This window comes from Scomber scombrus, chromosome 14 (genome assembly GCF_963691925.1).
Source record: "Scomber scombrus chromosome 14, fScoSco1.1, whole genome shotgun sequence".
Lineage (NCBI taxonomy): Eukaryota > Metazoa > Chordata > Actinopteri > Scombriformes > Scombridae > Scomber > Scomber scombrus.
Window position 1 is genome coordinate 20219240 of NC_084983.1, and position 16021 is coordinate 20235260.

General features: G+C 37.6%; 1 protein-coding gene across 1 annotated transcript in view; it reads right to left on the reverse strand.

The window, feature by feature from the left end:
- Positions 1-122: 122 nt before the first annotated feature.
- ttc3 (tetratricopeptide repeat domain 3) overlaps positions 123-16021 on the reverse strand; it is a 26924-nt gene continuing 11025 nt past the window's right edge. The window contains exons 15-46 of the mRNA XM_062433757.1: positions 15585-15621; positions 14945-15026; positions 14335-14422; positions 13600-13746; positions 13179-13259; positions 12953-13062; positions 12730-12856; positions 12288-12410; positions 12101-12202; positions 11379-11471; positions 11220-11284; positions 10777-10913; positions 10270-10590; positions 9495-9770; positions 9369-9406; positions 9213-9269; positions 8718-8797; positions 8472-8627; positions 7017-7602; positions 6841-6909; positions 6593-6742; positions 6128-6267; positions 5909-5977; positions 5726-5822; positions 5128-5231; positions 4956-5040; positions 4597-4689; positions 3598-3824; positions 3234-3348; positions 1941-2072; positions 1392-1484; positions 123-336 (exon numbers count right to left, since the gene is read on the reverse strand). Of these exons, the coding sequence (XP_062289741.1) occupies positions 226-336; positions 1392-1484; positions 1941-2072; positions 3234-3348; positions 3598-3824; positions 4597-4689; positions 4956-5040; positions 5128-5231; positions 5726-5822; positions 5909-5977; positions 6128-6267; positions 6593-6742; positions 6841-6909; positions 7017-7602; positions 8472-8627; positions 8718-8797; positions 9213-9269; positions 9369-9406; positions 9495-9770; positions 10270-10590; positions 10777-10913; positions 11220-11284; positions 11379-11471; positions 12101-12202; positions 12288-12410; positions 12730-12856; positions 12953-13062; positions 13179-13259; positions 13600-13746; positions 14335-14422; positions 14945-15026; positions 15585-15621 (4191 nt within the window). The 3' untranslated portion in view covers positions 123-225. The remainder of the gene's footprint in view (positions 337-1391; positions 1485-1940; positions 2073-3233; positions 3349-3597; positions 3825-4596; positions 4690-4955; positions 5041-5127; positions 5232-5725; positions 5823-5908; positions 5978-6127; positions 6268-6592; positions 6743-6840; positions 6910-7016; positions 7603-8471; positions 8628-8717; positions 8798-9212; positions 9270-9368; positions 9407-9494; positions 9771-10269; positions 10591-10776; positions 10914-11219; positions 11285-11378; positions 11472-12100; positions 12203-12287; positions 12411-12729; positions 12857-12952; positions 13063-13178; positions 13260-13599; positions 13747-14334; positions 14423-14944; positions 15027-15584; positions 15622-16021) is intronic.

Genomic DNA, 16021 nt, shown 5'->3' on the forward strand with positions numbered 1-16021 from the left:
CAGTAAAGACATTAAGCAGTGTTGGCTTTCAGCAATTTCTAATCTTTAATTTAAGATGTGACAGATGACCGTGCAACAAACTCAGACATTTTTAGTCAACAATTTTTTTTTAAATTTCAAAGTCAAAAGTCAAAGTGTCTTTATTGTCATTATATTTAATGATATAATTGATGAAATAAAAACAAAAACAAAGTAGTAAGGATTAAGGAGAACATGATTAAGGCATTATGGTGCTTGGCGTCTCCTGCCGGGCAGCACGGGAAATTCATCAGGCAGCAAGGTGTGATCTCTGCAGGTGGGACAGGTGCTCTGCTCCTTCAGCCACGACTTTATACACTGAAAACAAACACGACAAAAGCTGAACATTAAAACTGCAGCAGCTCAACAACTGCTGCCACAGTCCACACATCCAATCTAAGACTTCATACGTTCATTGCAACTTGTCTTGATAGAAAAGTGGAACTCTTTAACTCATACTGTTCATATTCTACCTTCATAATTAGTCTCTATTCAAACTCAGACAAATGGGTGATTAATCCTTAATGAAGCTTTCAGAGTAGAGTTTATTATTCAGTTTTTTGTCCTGTTACATAAAACAGGAGAACAAAATTATTTCAATGAATTATATTAAATGTGAAGAATCCAACAAGATGTTTGAATATTGATTTTTATTTTTATGTTTTAAAGAAATATGGGCCAAACAGTCTCTACAAAAATGTTTTTGAAGTATAAAAGTGGTCCTATTTTTGTATATTCTAGGTCAAATTTAAGGCAAAAAAAAGTGTTTGTACTGCTCTCAGATGTAAAAAATGGGTCAAATATGACCCTGAACAGTATGTAAGGAGTTATTTGAATAAACATTCATGATCAATTCGTTCATTAAGTGTTACATTTTGGAGTCTGTCCATCTTTTGTGCAGATTACATTGATAAATTACTCTTCTTGGCTTTTTATTCACAAAGCTTTTATTGCACTTTGAGTAACATAAGTTTTGTCGTTGTCAATTCTCCACTGATGTCTCTCTCAGCTTCACACACGCTGAGAAAGAGGAGAGAAGCAAGAAGATGACAAACCATAAATGACAGCAAAACACAGTGCAGAGTATCTTTATTTATATTATTTACCAAATATATGTGCACTTGTTTCATTTCAGCTCGGTGTGAGAGTCTCTACTGTGTTTTGCTGTCATTTATGATCACACTCCTCTCCTCTGCTCCCTGTGGTTTACTATTACTGCCAGAAGGTGGAGACAGAAGTTCTTCACTCCAGTTTTAAAATTAATGATGCTGTTTTGAAATGGTCTATTAAGCCAATTTCACATTATTCAAAATTTAACAACAACAGAGGAACAACAACACAGAACAAAATCGTCCTCCAGTTTTCATCCTCACCTCTTTGTGGAAGCTGTGTCTGCACTCCAGCACACACATGTCATCTGGACTCATGTCATCGTGACAAATAATGCAGGGATCCTCCACGTTCAGCTGCAGAGATCACCACAACACATACTGAGTATATACTGTATATATTATACATATATATTCAACTGTTATCTGGTGGATTGCAGGTGTTAAGATTTCAAAGATTTTCCAGTTTTGAGACCACAGCAGCAGATCTGGCAACAGGCCTGTTTAAAAATGAATGCTACATGTGCCTTTAAGTGCAAAAAATGTCCCTTAAAAGGAAAATATTGTCTATCTTCTGCTTATTTTATATCCCATCTTCTTTTCGTGTATCTTGCTATTGTTGCCCGTTTGATTTAAAAAAAGAAAAAAGAATGTCATTTTTGAATAAGTATCTAATGGTTATTTATTTATCAAAACAGTTCATTCAAACATGCATTAAAAAATGGTTACAACCCTGAACCAGAAACCTTTCAAATCAACAAACCTTCAGACTGGGGTTGATGCAGTTTATACTAATAGATGTTTAGGACTTACTGCGTTGAAGTGTGAGACTTTGTGAGATCCAAGTTGCTGCCAGACCGGGGGCTGATTTACCAAAGGGGGCGTAGCTCTATGAGCTGGACTCCCACGCCCCATGGCGTTGGATCTGGCAGAAATGAGCTTCTCCTGAGAGGAAAAAAAAACAACCAATAAGATTGTTTCTAGATGACAAATGACTCAGCTGTTGATATCAAACACTAGAAGTCTCCTATCTGAGACCTGAGAAGGACAGGTCAAAATTACATCGGAAAAAGTAGAGATCATATAATAACAGAGGAATAGACATTTATGTGTTCACAACATCAAATATTCTTTATGAAGAGTATTGTTTAAGGTTTAAGGTAAGGTTGTTTATATGTTACAAGGCTAGTTAGTTTTCAATTTAAAGTTATTTTTTCAGCCCTTAAAGTGTTTGTAGTTTGTGTAGTTTAACCTGCGGAAATTTCTCAAGGCTTATGTAACATATTTTGCTGCTACAGAGAAATAAAACACTAAAACTTTGTTGAAAATGTCTTCTGGCGTCTGCAACGACCGCAGAAACAGGCCAAGGATCAAATCATCTATAAAGCAGCAGTTCGACAATTTTACAAAGAGCAGCTCAAACAAAAGTCTGAAAAGGAGACAGAAGATTTTGAGTATTTAACTTTTAGACAAACTACACAAATTTTAAATTTACGTTCTGCTTAAATGAAAATCTTCTATGTTTAAAAGAGAAAGGGCTTCAATGATTAGTACAACACTCTCCTAAAACTGATAGCATCTCTGGATATCTTGCCCAAAATAATTACTATGACCATAAATGGTCAAACTCACTGCATCTACAGCACATGGAATTAGCATATCCTCTGACCTTGGTTAACACGGCAACGCTGCCTCGTCGTTATTAGAGTGAGTCCCGCTTTCCCCAAAACAACACAGACAGCTGTTCAGCGTCTCAAGGACAGAAGACAGTATCTCTCTGCTGAGATTTAATGCTGTTTCTGCTGTGACCTCAAGGCCCATGTTTGACCCTATGTATCCTAATATGAGACATCTAAAATGGAAAATTACCTAACAGTCATCACAGAGAAAAATGTAAGACGGAGTATGAACTGTGAAGTGAAGAAGGAACAGTTACATCTACAGCTGCTCGGTTGACCATCATGTATCCTGCTGCTGCCAGTGTTTGTGTTGTCTCTCTAACATCAAGTCTATTTCAGATTGAATCTCTCTCTCTCTAACATTTCAATTATGCACGTCAGGTTTGGGTCGGTGTCCAATTAAATCTTTAAAAAAACAAACACCTACCTGATGGTCCAGGATGAGCTGCGTCACTCCACCGACCACACCCTGCAACGTCATGCTGTTAAGACTTCCCCCACTGGATGAACGCAGCTCTTGAGCAAACTTCATCAAGTCCGACCTGAACACACACAGTAAATTAGTTATATTGACACAACTGTTGTATATGAGGAAATGGAAATATTAAAAGGCCAAATACTAACTGCTGTGGTGTTTCCTCCTTTTATTTATTTCAACTTATTCTCCTGCGTCGCCATTTTAATTAAGCAGGAAAAATGGAAATAAAGATACCCTAGAAAAAAGCCAAGACTTTGCTTCATTTAATAGCTGATGGAATGTCTATAAGCTGGTATCAGTGGTCAAGTGTTACCTTGTATAGTCGGGGAAAATGGTGGACAGACGCTCCATGGCCTTCTCAAACACAGTGCTGTGTGGAGGCTCCAGTGTCCTGGTCGGATATTTGTGCTGCTTCTGAGGTGGAGCAGCCGGCACCTCAGCTGCAGCTGCAGCTGGAGCTGACTGTTGGCTGAGCGGGGAAGATCTGTGAGAGGCCGCCGCTGAAGACTGATGAGTAACCTCTTTGGCTGCCACCAATAGCTGCAACAAGACAGGAAAGAGTTTAATTAGGTAGAAATATATAAATGTTGTCATTTATTGTACATTTATTATTTTAAGTCCAACAGAAATTTACAGTCTTCCTTCTTTGCAGTCAAAAATAGTGTTCACAAGTTTTTTTGTAAATATACTGTTAGAATTCAAATATAGAAAAAAGGTCTACATCAGACATTTCACACTAAGCCATACTTTGAGTGGCCTTGAGTAGTGAAACTTTGCGTTTCTTAAAGTCTTGAAACCTCTTCATGCTAAAAGCATCCCAATTGTGAAGCAGGACCAGTAGGAAACCTTGGATTTAAATAAGCAGTAACTTTAAGAGGACTTATTATACTCATTTGCATCTCTGAGTTTTTATTTTTGAACTCCAGTGAGTAGCCATGCATGATTTACTGTTAAAAACTATGTATTTATTACCTATTGGCCCTTCTTCTGATTGGCCAGCTTTACATATCAGAGGTGTGTAAAATTTCCACCGACACACACCCAACATTTCCTGCTTCACTGCACTAAGTACTGGAGTCTTGGCACGGTGCATTTACCCCCAAAACAATGGAAAACACCATTTTTGCAGAGTGGAGCAGTGAACTCGCGGAATAAGGAAAAGCATAATATGTCCCGTTTAACACAGTACAAACGCAGGAGAGAAACTAAACTCCAGATTACTCAGGTATTACAGCCATACACCATCATGGTGCACCTAAAGCGGATTGACTGGTTAATGCAACCCCCCCACAACCACCACCAGATGTCTTACCGGTTTAACTGGCGGTACAGGCTGTTTGGTGTTGTTGACTGAACGCGGCTCAATGCCATTCTTCACTTTTTCCATGTGCTCTTTGTACTGCGTCTGTGGACAGACAAGTTTGATTCATTTAGACGAACATTATATATAAGGCGTTCAACTCAACATGGATCATTAATACTGTAGTCCTGAACATTAAAATATTAGGTTATTTTCAGCTGTCGAGTCTGTCACCAATATGACAATATGTATATATATTTTATTTTTAACTTGTGCGCACAAATGAATGACTTCTGTAAAGATACAGTATACAAAAAATACATTAATTAAATATTATTAATAATAATGATACTGTGGTATGATTCATGTACCTCAGCAGTGGATATTTTCTTTTCAACATCTTGGACATTGCCTCTACAACTCTTTCTTGTAGTTTCAAGTTCTTGAGATGGAAATCTGGAAAAATGAATATTATCACATGTTAATCTGACACCAACTGGTTCATCTGTGGTCTGATAAGAAGATAAGAAGCACTTCACTTACCTGTGTACCATTTCATCCAGTTTGGTCAATAAAGCTTTGGCGTCTGCCAGCTCTCTGTAGAGGCCGTACAGACCCTGATCCCGGCTGCTCTCCATGATCAACAGCTGGAGGAGCAAAGCAAGCAGGGTCATGTGATTAACTTAAGTTTTAAAATAAAAAAAAAATATGTTTTACATTTATTTAACAACCTGATTACAGAAAAGCTGGAACAAACATTTCTTTAGTCATTTAGTGTATGTGAATGAGCACCGACCAAAATGAACATTTAGATTGTTATTGACAAATTTCCCTTTTTATTTCAATGTGGACAATTGTATTGATATTTTTGATTGAATTAGTGTCTAATAATATAGAACAATGATGTCATCAGTCCACATTTTTACAACATTATTTTTCCTCATTTCATTGCTCTGCATCAGTTTGACATTGTTCAGGTCACTTTAATAACTTGAAAAGAATCCACTTGATGTGTCTAACGAAGACTGTTCAAGCCTCAAATTATCTTCAGCTGAACTTGAAAAAGACAAATATAAAAACGTACTCTTTAAGACATTTGCTAACATAAACTGACAGATTAGGGTTGAGATCTTGGACCTACCTTAGCTGTACGAGATCTCCTATTGGCTGATTTGAACAATACTTTACATCTCTTGATCTCGTCCTCCAGACTCATCTTCTCAGCAGCTACCTGATTGCTGAAAGAAGAATAAGGTAGATGTTTAAGAAAACTCTGGAGCACTTAGTTAATGTTTTGTTTACAATCACCACTTTCACAACTTACCTCAGCTCTGAGAAATTACTCTGCTTCCCTTCATAACTGGTTTTCTTTGCTCTGATGTTTAGGGTGAGACTAAACAGTAAAAACACACATATAGAAGAATTGTTAGAGATCAATTTCAGGTTTCTTCAGTCATCTCTACAAACATAGATAATTGAATGATCCAGGAACAACCACAATATTAGAAATAATTCAATTAGTTTAATTAATGTTTGCCCATACCTCCCTTGTTCCATCACCAACTGTTCTATCTCCAGCTTCAGGGACTTCAGCACCTCCTGGTTGGCTTTCTTCTCCTTCTGGTCCTTCCTCACCTCCTCCTCCAGCTTTTGCTGGAGCAGTGACAGCTCCTTATTGGTCATCTTAACAAAATAAATAATAATAATAATGAAGTGTATTTATATACTATAGCACACAAAATCATGAATTACTAAACACCATACAAAGACCGGACAAAATAAAATACACGTGACATTTAGGGCTGCATCTTACAATTGTTGTCATAATGTGTGCTGTTGCCAGCACACAGGGGAAAAAATACTCAAAATGAATAAACAGTTATCAAAATAGTTGGTGATCAATCTCCTGTCAATTGACTAATAATTGCAGCTGTAATAACAAAAAAACAAAAGTCAAGTCACTTGATCATTCTGGTGCATCTCTCATTATAACTGGTTATGAACCTACTTGAATGTTGACATTGATCTTTCGTGTTTCTTCCTCGATTAAGTTGATCTCTTCTTTGTGCCTAAGATTGACTTTGTTACTGCCATTTGTCATTTCATCAATCTTCTCCTTTAACTCTTTGTTGCTCTTTTCTTTTTTGTGGATGTCACCCTAAAGGAATGAACAAGACCACAATATCATCAACATGTGCTGTTGGAGGTTACTTTTTAAAAGTGAAATGATAATACATGAAGCTAAAAGAGACTCACATGACACTTCTCAAAAGGCTCATGAGGCTCTGTATTCACCGCTACACTCCTCATGGTCTCTGGACACGTCTAAGAGAAGGCAAAACAAACAGTTAACACACAATTTCTGCATTCATTTATGTATTTACATGCTCAATCTGATTTATTTAATAATCTGATGAAATGTTGGTATCAACCTGCACTGCTTCATCTTTCATCAAAAAACGTTCCTCACGCGTCACTGAAGCGATTCCACCTGAAGATGAATCAGTTTCCCAAAGACTAACATTTTCGTCATATCCATTAGGATATAGCATCTTATAAACATTAGGTAAGTAAAGACCATGCTGTTGACTGTCAAGGTCTTTGCTGTTAGTCCAAAAGGAGAAGGGATCAAAAGCAGAGCTTAATGCATATGGATTTGGGAGGACAGGATAGACTTCAGTCTCTGCAGATGAATAATTGTTCAGATAGTTTGTGATCTCTGGATCATAAGCTGTTACCAGATCAGCAGGTGAAGAGTTTGTGTCAGGATCCCCTAAGTCATCCAGATCATCCAGGCTGGATCCATGTTCAGCATGCTGCAGGGAAACGGCGTGCTTAGCCAGACCGATACACCTCCCTATCTTTATGAAGCGAAGAGACTCCAGGAGGAAGTTCTCAAAGCCGCCAGATTCTTGGATCTTCAGCTGAGCCACAGGAGGGAAATTTTCAACTTCACCCACCAGCAGGGGGTCCTCAGCAACCAGGGGGCCGTGCTCTTCCAAGATCTGAGCAAAGTAGCTGCAGAACAAGAGAGAGAGACATAAAAATGACACAGAACGCACAAGACAGGGTTTCTGCAGCATTCACAACAATCCCACTGAGTGTGTGACGTCTCCTGACAGCCCGCAATCAGGTACATTACTGTCTCCTGCAGGCATATTACTTAACCTTTGTGTGTCATTAGTGACCTTTTTGATCATTTTGGCTGTGATTATGCTGTAGTCATGATATTTCGCAAAGGTGGGTGTTTTTTTAAACAAATTTTAGAAATCCAACCATAGATCGTAAATTAAGTCTATAATAAGCTGTGTAGAAACAATACTAACTTCAGCATGTTGTTGCCATTTTAAGTCACACTGAAACCCATTAAAACCACATTTTTTTGATCCTGTGGTTGCTAAAATAAATGCTAGCATAAATTCATGCATTCTGTTTTAAGACTTTCATATTGAAACCCTCACTTCAAATTTTAGTTATTACTATTTTCCAGCTGATGGAGCCATTTTTCTCTTTTTTTAACCCTTTGTGCCAAAGTCTATTATGAATGCTGCAGCCAAGTATATTACAGCTTCAATGAGTTTTATATGTAGGTAGGGATGTCTAAATATTGTGTATGTGCATGAGAAATATCGGAAAAAATGCCCTACATATACAGTACTGTACCGCAAGATGTAACCCATTATATATGTTATTTAGATAAAAAAATAAAGTTGCCAAAGAAATAAAGGTGCCATGAGGTTCATATCTTCATCTATCATAATTCTCTAAAGGGTTTACTTGAGCACAGCAATTAACATCAATATTACTTCCCTATCCTCACATGACACACATGAAAACAGCCCAAGTTGAATTATTCAAGTATATATGGATATGTAGGTCTAACTTACTCATACAAAGTCTCTTTTGTTTGGTCAGGGTTGTTGTCCAAAATCTTTTTAAAGTGATTTTGTTGCCTGGTGCTGTTGTACTGCTCTTCAAAATCGTCCACTTGCTCTCGAAGGTAACTGGGTACACCAAACTGATCAACAGGATGAAGGAATGATCTGTTGACAGAAAGAAAGCTCAACGTTACAGAACAGTTACAGACCTCCAGGAGATGAACTGTGTGTGTCCACGTCGATGATGCAACTTACAAAGAGTCTTCTTCAAAAAAGTCTTGGTCCCACTCGTCTCTTGGAGTTACACCTCTCATCCCAGACAAAACAATAACACCCTGAGAGGAAAAGAAGAGGACAAACTTCAGAGGGATGATATAAAACCAGGTTCTTTTTACTAGAGCTTACACGATTTATCAATTAAAAAAATATGCTGATTGGTATTTGGACTGCATCATGTTTTAATTTTGATGTTTAATGTCTAAGAAATGATTTCTAATGAGTGGGGGTAATTTGTCTTGAATGTTTTTTTCAGTAGTTTCAGTCTGTAGGTTATTTATTCCAATTCATACACTTCCTCTAATCCATTCACCTGTGGAAGGAGCCTCCTTTGAGCCAATTAGTTAGTTAGTCAGTAATAACCAAAATAATATTCAAGTATGAATATCTGCAGCACTGGGAGTAATCCTGGAAGACAGCAGTCTTGGCATTTTATTAGCTTTTTATGCAACAACTAGCAACACAACTCCTGACCTTTGGCTCTTTCGGTTTCTTTTTCCGTCCTCGACTCTTAGCCTTCATAGGAGAATTCTGCAAAGAAAACAAGTGTTTAGTTTAGTTAATGCAGCAACAAACTATCCTGTATATCGGTCATTTATAGTCACCATGCTTCAGTTTCTAATGACTTACATTTTCATCAGACTTTTTTAGGACTGAACAATGTCCATCTGAAAATACAAAAGAACTGGAATCAAATCACAAAGTCGGGACAAAAAAAGCAACAAATGAAAGGTTATACAAGTTCAAAATACGTACCCATCATATCAAAATACTCATCGAGTATGGTGTGGCAGGACTCATACTCATCCCTATGCTCCTCCAGGGTCCAGATAAACAGTCTCATATCATGTGGTGGGGCCTGTTTTAGGTATTCAGTCACAGTCAAGCCAATGCTTGAAAAAAGTTCAGGCCTTGTACCGAGTTTCTCTATAATCAACTCCTGCAACGGGCCAAAGTTGAGCAGAAGAGCCAGATCCAGCTGCTCCAGGTGTTCGGCATTGCGGTCAATGAAGGATTTGGCAGCATTCAGACCTAAGAGATCAGCAAGCATTTGGTCAGGATTCACACCGGGACACTGATGTAAAAGTCCATAATTTTTATTTAAATTCTGTGTGCAAATTTGCTTTATTTCAAGATTAAAGAACACTTATCACAAACATTTCCTTTATTTATATTCTGTGGCTCTACTGCAATACTTTGTTTATATTACATCCAATATGCAGCCCCTCAGTTCAGCCTCTGTCTGAAACAAGCCATTTTAGCTCCTGTCTCTTAAAAACCTCCCTCCAGATGAGCCTGCTCTGTTATGATTGGTCAGCTGCCCCTCGGTTTTTGCCAGCTCCGGCTTTTTCATATGATTGCCTCAAGTACCACATTACCATATTCAACTTAACTGTACTGATCTTTACACCTCACTGCGTTTTACATCACATCTTTTTGGTTATTGTACAAATAATAATTTAAACTGTAATACATTAAAGCTGGTCAGATCATCACACAGATATTTAACATTAACATGATCAATACTGACCTGCATCATTAAGCTGACACGCCCAGTTGTTCAGTTTGGGATTTGTTTCCGGACAGTCAGACAGTAAATGGATGAGGACACGAGCCCAAACCCGGTTCTTCCTCTCTAGGAGCAGTTCAACAATCTGACCTAGAGTCTCCAATTTCTCCTGTTGACAGTTCAGGATCCTTCCAGCTATCTTGTTGCCCCTTGACAAGTCCAGCTCCAGCCAGGGCTTCAGACTGCTGGTCAGGGTTGACACAGGGAGGCCTTTTTCCTCCCTCAGCAGCTCCAAGTTCTGGTTGATCTGCAGAAGAGCTCGATCCCTGTACAGCAACCAGGCTGACGGCACAGTGACAAAACATTTTAGGTATATTACACAACTGTTTTTAAATGAAAAATTACTATTATTATTAGTATGTTTTCCCCCTTATTACATAGCCAACAGTGGAGAGATGACAGGAAGTGAGTGGAAAGGTCTTCAGCTGGGCACAGGCACCACCTGCAGTTGAAAGTTGAAAGCAGTACCTTTCTGTTGGCTCTGAGTGTCTGAGTCTTCTTCCTGAAGCAGAATCTCGTCATTGATAGTCTGCAAATTTTGAAACGACTGCTTATGTTGCTTCCTCTTGAGTCTGCGCTCTTCCTTTGATTTTAACTTCTTCAGACTGAAAATTGAACGGAGAAAAAAAAGGATGGCAGTTATTTAGAAAGCAAGTATTTGTCAGGTAGTTTACAATCCTTTAGAATGAATCAGAAGAACCAACATTTAGGGTTAGCACAATTCAGCTTCTCACAGCACCTTATCGGAATATCAAATCACATTTTTGCAGTATTGGCACCTGTAGAATTTACTACATTAGAAAGCTAACCTGTTAATCTTTTTTAGTGTTACTGGTTACATGGTAACAATCAGAAAGTCCTGCTGTGATGAACCATCATCAGCATCAACTGTTATTAGACTACAGTCTCACCTTGTACATTTCTGATTCACTTTTGGCTTCTTTGGATTCTGAGGTTTAGTGATGTCAGCTTCAAACTGAAAAGAGAAATGACTCAGGTCAACACTGTTCATGTTTTTCATGAGCACAGCAACTCATAAAGCAAAATTCGCCTCCACTGAACATCCTTACCTTGCATTTCACCAGGCCTGTTGGACCGTAGATTCTGATATTACAGATTTTACCGACACAGTCTGGAGTCAAACACGCTTCTTGCAGGAAATCCTGCAACACAAATACAATGCATAAATAAAGTATTCCAACAGCTACTGTGTCTCTGTCAAAAATAAATAAATTTTAAAAAATCAGCTATTCTACAAATGTATACTTTACTAAAGAAATGCAGTTATGAAATCTAAATTTTGCTCATGGTATTTCTTGTGCACTTCATTTCTTTATATATTTAAAAGACAAACAAGTGTCTAGCACTCTCATTGCTCATTGTCATCTACTTGAGAGATTTATGATGGCTCTGGAGTAGAGCTGGGCAATATAGATATTATATAGATATCGTGATATAAGATTTTGGATATCGTAATGTTGTGATATGATTTAAGTTTTTTTTTCCTGGTTTTAAAGGCTACATTAAATTGATGTAATTTTCTGAACTTTCCACACTGTTTTAGCTGTTCATTAGTTGCATTTACCCACTTAGTCATTATATCCACATTACTGGTGATTATCAAAAATCTCATTGAATCATTTTAATATTGTTGCAATATCGATATCCAGGTCAAAAATATCATATTTGATTTTGTCCATATCACCCAGCCCCTCAGTATCCTCTATCTCTTGAATGTCTTACCTCACTGGTCGGTTTGGTTAAAAGTGTCCAAATGTAAATGAACATTTACCTTTTCATTCTTTTCAAAGAAGGTCGATGTCTTGAGCGACTTCCAACAGCTGATGTGGTATTCAACGACGCAGCTCTGACAGCAGTGTATTTGAATGAAGCCCTGCACAAAGAAGTACATTACTTTGAATTATGTCCGTATTTTAAACTTTAAAAATTCCTGGCTGTGTTTCACTGCCATCATTTACCTTAAAATCTGGGTCAGTGAAGTAGATTTCCGTTTTCAAATGGCCATTGCATTTCTCATGTCGACAAATGGCATCAGGAATAGGCGGAAATTTACACAACTCAATAGCACTCTCCAGAATTTCCTAAAAAAAGGAAACAAGTCAAACTGAGGATAAATATAGTATAAGTGAAATGTAAACCATAGATGTGGTATGACAGTAAACTTTCCATTGTTTTAGATTTTTGTTATAATAGTTATCCTCTTCTGAACAACAATGTTTTTTTAATTACATTTTTAAACACTGAAGAGAAAAGATGCCAAAAACTACCTAGCATACTAATAAGTAAGTAAACCATAATTCTAAGACGCCTTTCAAAACTATGCACGCTATCTAAACAATCTTTAAAGATGTATTTAAAATGGCTGGTCAGATATAAAAAACATGGTTCATGACAACATACCTTGAAATAGTCTGGCTGCGTTTCTTTGACAATCTCTGTTGTTAAAGGCCACGTGAGTTTACCCGGTGTTATTTGATTCTTGACCATCTGCAGGGAATCTGAAAACTGCTCCAGAGCAACCGCAAACCTGTCCGAAGAAGAGACATGGTTGGTTGTACAGTCTGAAACAGCACATGTTCTAAATGAACAATGCAAAACACCACAAGACTAGAAGCTAAGGTACCTGTTCTCTTTGACATACACCTTCCCAATGGCGTAGTAAACCAGACACTGAAACTTCCTCTCCTCAAATGACTTCATCTTTTCCAGAAGTCTTTGCGCTTGTGAAAGTTCCTGTTTATCAAAGCAACCACACATGTTAAGACTGAGACAATTCATTTAATTTACAAAAATCTTCATTTTATAAAAGGCAAAAAATATCCTGTCTCACAGGACTATCTGTGAGTTACCTCAGGCTGGCCAATTTCTGTCAGGGCGGATGCATGGCCGTACAGCAACAACAGCACATCCACTGTGGAAAGTCCAAAATCCTGAGAAGAGCAAAATGTTTTATTATTGTGACTTGAAAGTGGCAATTGACAGGAAACATTGGTAGAGAAAGAGCAACAAAATGTCTCCAGCCGGAAATAAATGTTGATAAAGTGTTGCCTCATGAATAAACAAAGAGCACCATATTCTGCGGCAATGGGACTTTTTGCAGCTGAATTTAAACTCTTAAGTCCTTTCATGTACTGACTGGTTTATTTTTGGAGCACATTTCTACATAATGATGACAATCAATCAAAAAGAAAAATCTACACACATTAGATAATTATTTCAATCTGGCCACAGTCACGAGACAGTAGTAAGTTTTGGCACTGGTATGATTACCTTGGGTGTACTGGTATCCAGTAAGGCCAGTGCCTGGCTGAAGGCCTGCTCAGCGTTGCGGCTGCGGAGGTCGGTCAGGGCGGTGTGAGCGTCCTGCACCAAGGATCTCATCTCTTTACACGCATCTGATTTACTATCAGTGACTTTCTATTTGTAGAGAAAGCACACATCACAACACGTTAGTCATTTCATTCACTGATACCGTTACAATTTAAAAGCTACAAAATATTGCCAAGCTGCAACTAACAATTATTTTAATTATCAATTAACAAGCGAGTCTTTTTCTGACCAACAGTCCAAAACCCAGCTTATTATCATGTATGACAACGAAAAGCATTAAATATTATTATAAGCTCAAACCAGCGAATCTTTGGTATATTTCCTTGAAAAAAATATGTATGCATATTTGTTTTCAGCCCACTGACCTGTAGAACCAAATGGCTGATTTACCATTTTAATACAAGATTGTAAAAGTAAGAGCTTTACTTTTTACCTTGTTACTGTGTGTGCTAGAAAATGAATGTTTTTTGTTATTGGTTGAGTCCTTCATAAGGTAGAAGCTCTTGGTTTTGGTGTAAGCAAAATCCATTGAGGGGTCAAGAGTCACATTTGGCAGGAGGCCCAAGGTTTCTTGTGTCTTGGGGTCCATAATTGTTGTGTAACATACATGTGTATGTCTCGTGGCTGTTTGCCAATGGCTGTTGAAAATGCAGTGACATGTGAGCATAGCCTTACCTCATCTTCAGACTGAACATTTTTGCTCTTTGATTTCTTTTTTGGTGCTGGGTTGGAGTCTCCTTTTCCATTCTTTGCAGAAAACTCACTGGAAGAACAGAGCTTTCAATCAGATACATGTTGCTACAAGTAGCCAATGCACATTCTGCCACAATCAATAGCAGAAAATGTCTTGTTTGAAGTACTTAATCTAATTTTTCTGTCCTTACTTCCTGCTGGCCAACTTGCCTTCAGGCAAATACTGACTGTATCATTCAGACATTATTATTGTGTGTTATTCTGCTTACAAGGACAGGTTCACAGTTTCAGGTGAGTTGCCCAGATTAAAATTGTAATGGGTTTTTCTTGCTGTAATCATTTCTCCTGTTCATGCTGACTATTACAAGTTCCTTTCAAGTGATGGGGGACAAAATCCTCCATCCAGTCCTCCTTCTGTGCAAACATGTATTTAAATGTTTATCTAAAGCTAATATGAAGCTTCAGTTGTCTACATTTGTCAAATCAAGTAAATATCTTTCAACATTACAATGTTTTTAGTGCCAAAGTCCCTCTTTTTGTTACTATACTTCCAGCCCACCTCTTTTATATTGGAAACAGCATGTCCACTGACCTTTTAGATGGTTTGGGGTTAGGGTTAGGTTTAGGTTTAGTGCTGACTTCCGCCTTTGGCGCCGACGTATTTTCTTTTTTCACTGTGAAAAAAATATTTGCCATAAGTTTTTATGATAACAATGTCATGAGAATAAAATCCACAAGACGCTTCAGATTCGTTATCAGCTTTTGTTAACTGTATCGACAATAATTACTGTGATTGATATAGGCCCAAAAAAAAAAGTTTTTTAAACACCTGCTGTATAGAACATTAGAAAGGGTTTTGGTCATGCAAGTTGTAAGAAGTAATTCAGTTTGATCTTTATAAGCACAATATTTGAAGAAACATTCCTGTTTTCCTACATACTATATGAAGAACTGATGGTTAAGTACATAACAAAACTTACACATATGTGGTTATAAGAAGAACAAAAAGAATACATAATGTGAACAACATACTGTGACACTCCCTTGTACAAACATGACACTTATGAGGAGACGGTTGCAAGCAGCTAATTTTGACACAGTGTGATTAGGCTTTAAAAAGTTGAAAATTGTGTTTGTTGGAAACATCAAATCACAACTAAGCCAGAGAAACGTACCGGGATCTGAACCTAGATTAAAAATAAAAAGTACTGGAGGCATTAAAACAAACTCACCACGTTCGGTCGGCATATTCACTACAAGCCCGCAGAACTGTCAACACACAAATTCAAGTTCATTATCAACTCTGACCTTCAAACTTTAGCTTGTGTCCAAAGAAACAAGACAAATGTGCTGATTAAATAGTAAAAGCTGCCTCTTCACACTGATAAAACTATTGGGAATGGCATTAGTTTTGCAATCATAATGCCTTAAATCAAATTGCTGTATAAAATGTTTGTCCTGATGATGATGGTAAATGAAAAGTTAGGGATCAATAAAGTTTTTACAATTCATCCTTAAGGCGATAATGTGTACATGAAACTTCATAGCATTACAGGAAAAATAAGGCGATCACCATTGTCAAAAGGACAAATCTTCTACGAAACATTAAGGTCTGTACAAAGGTCCTCAGCTGGATTTGAACCACCATATTTTCTGTCAAACATTGGTG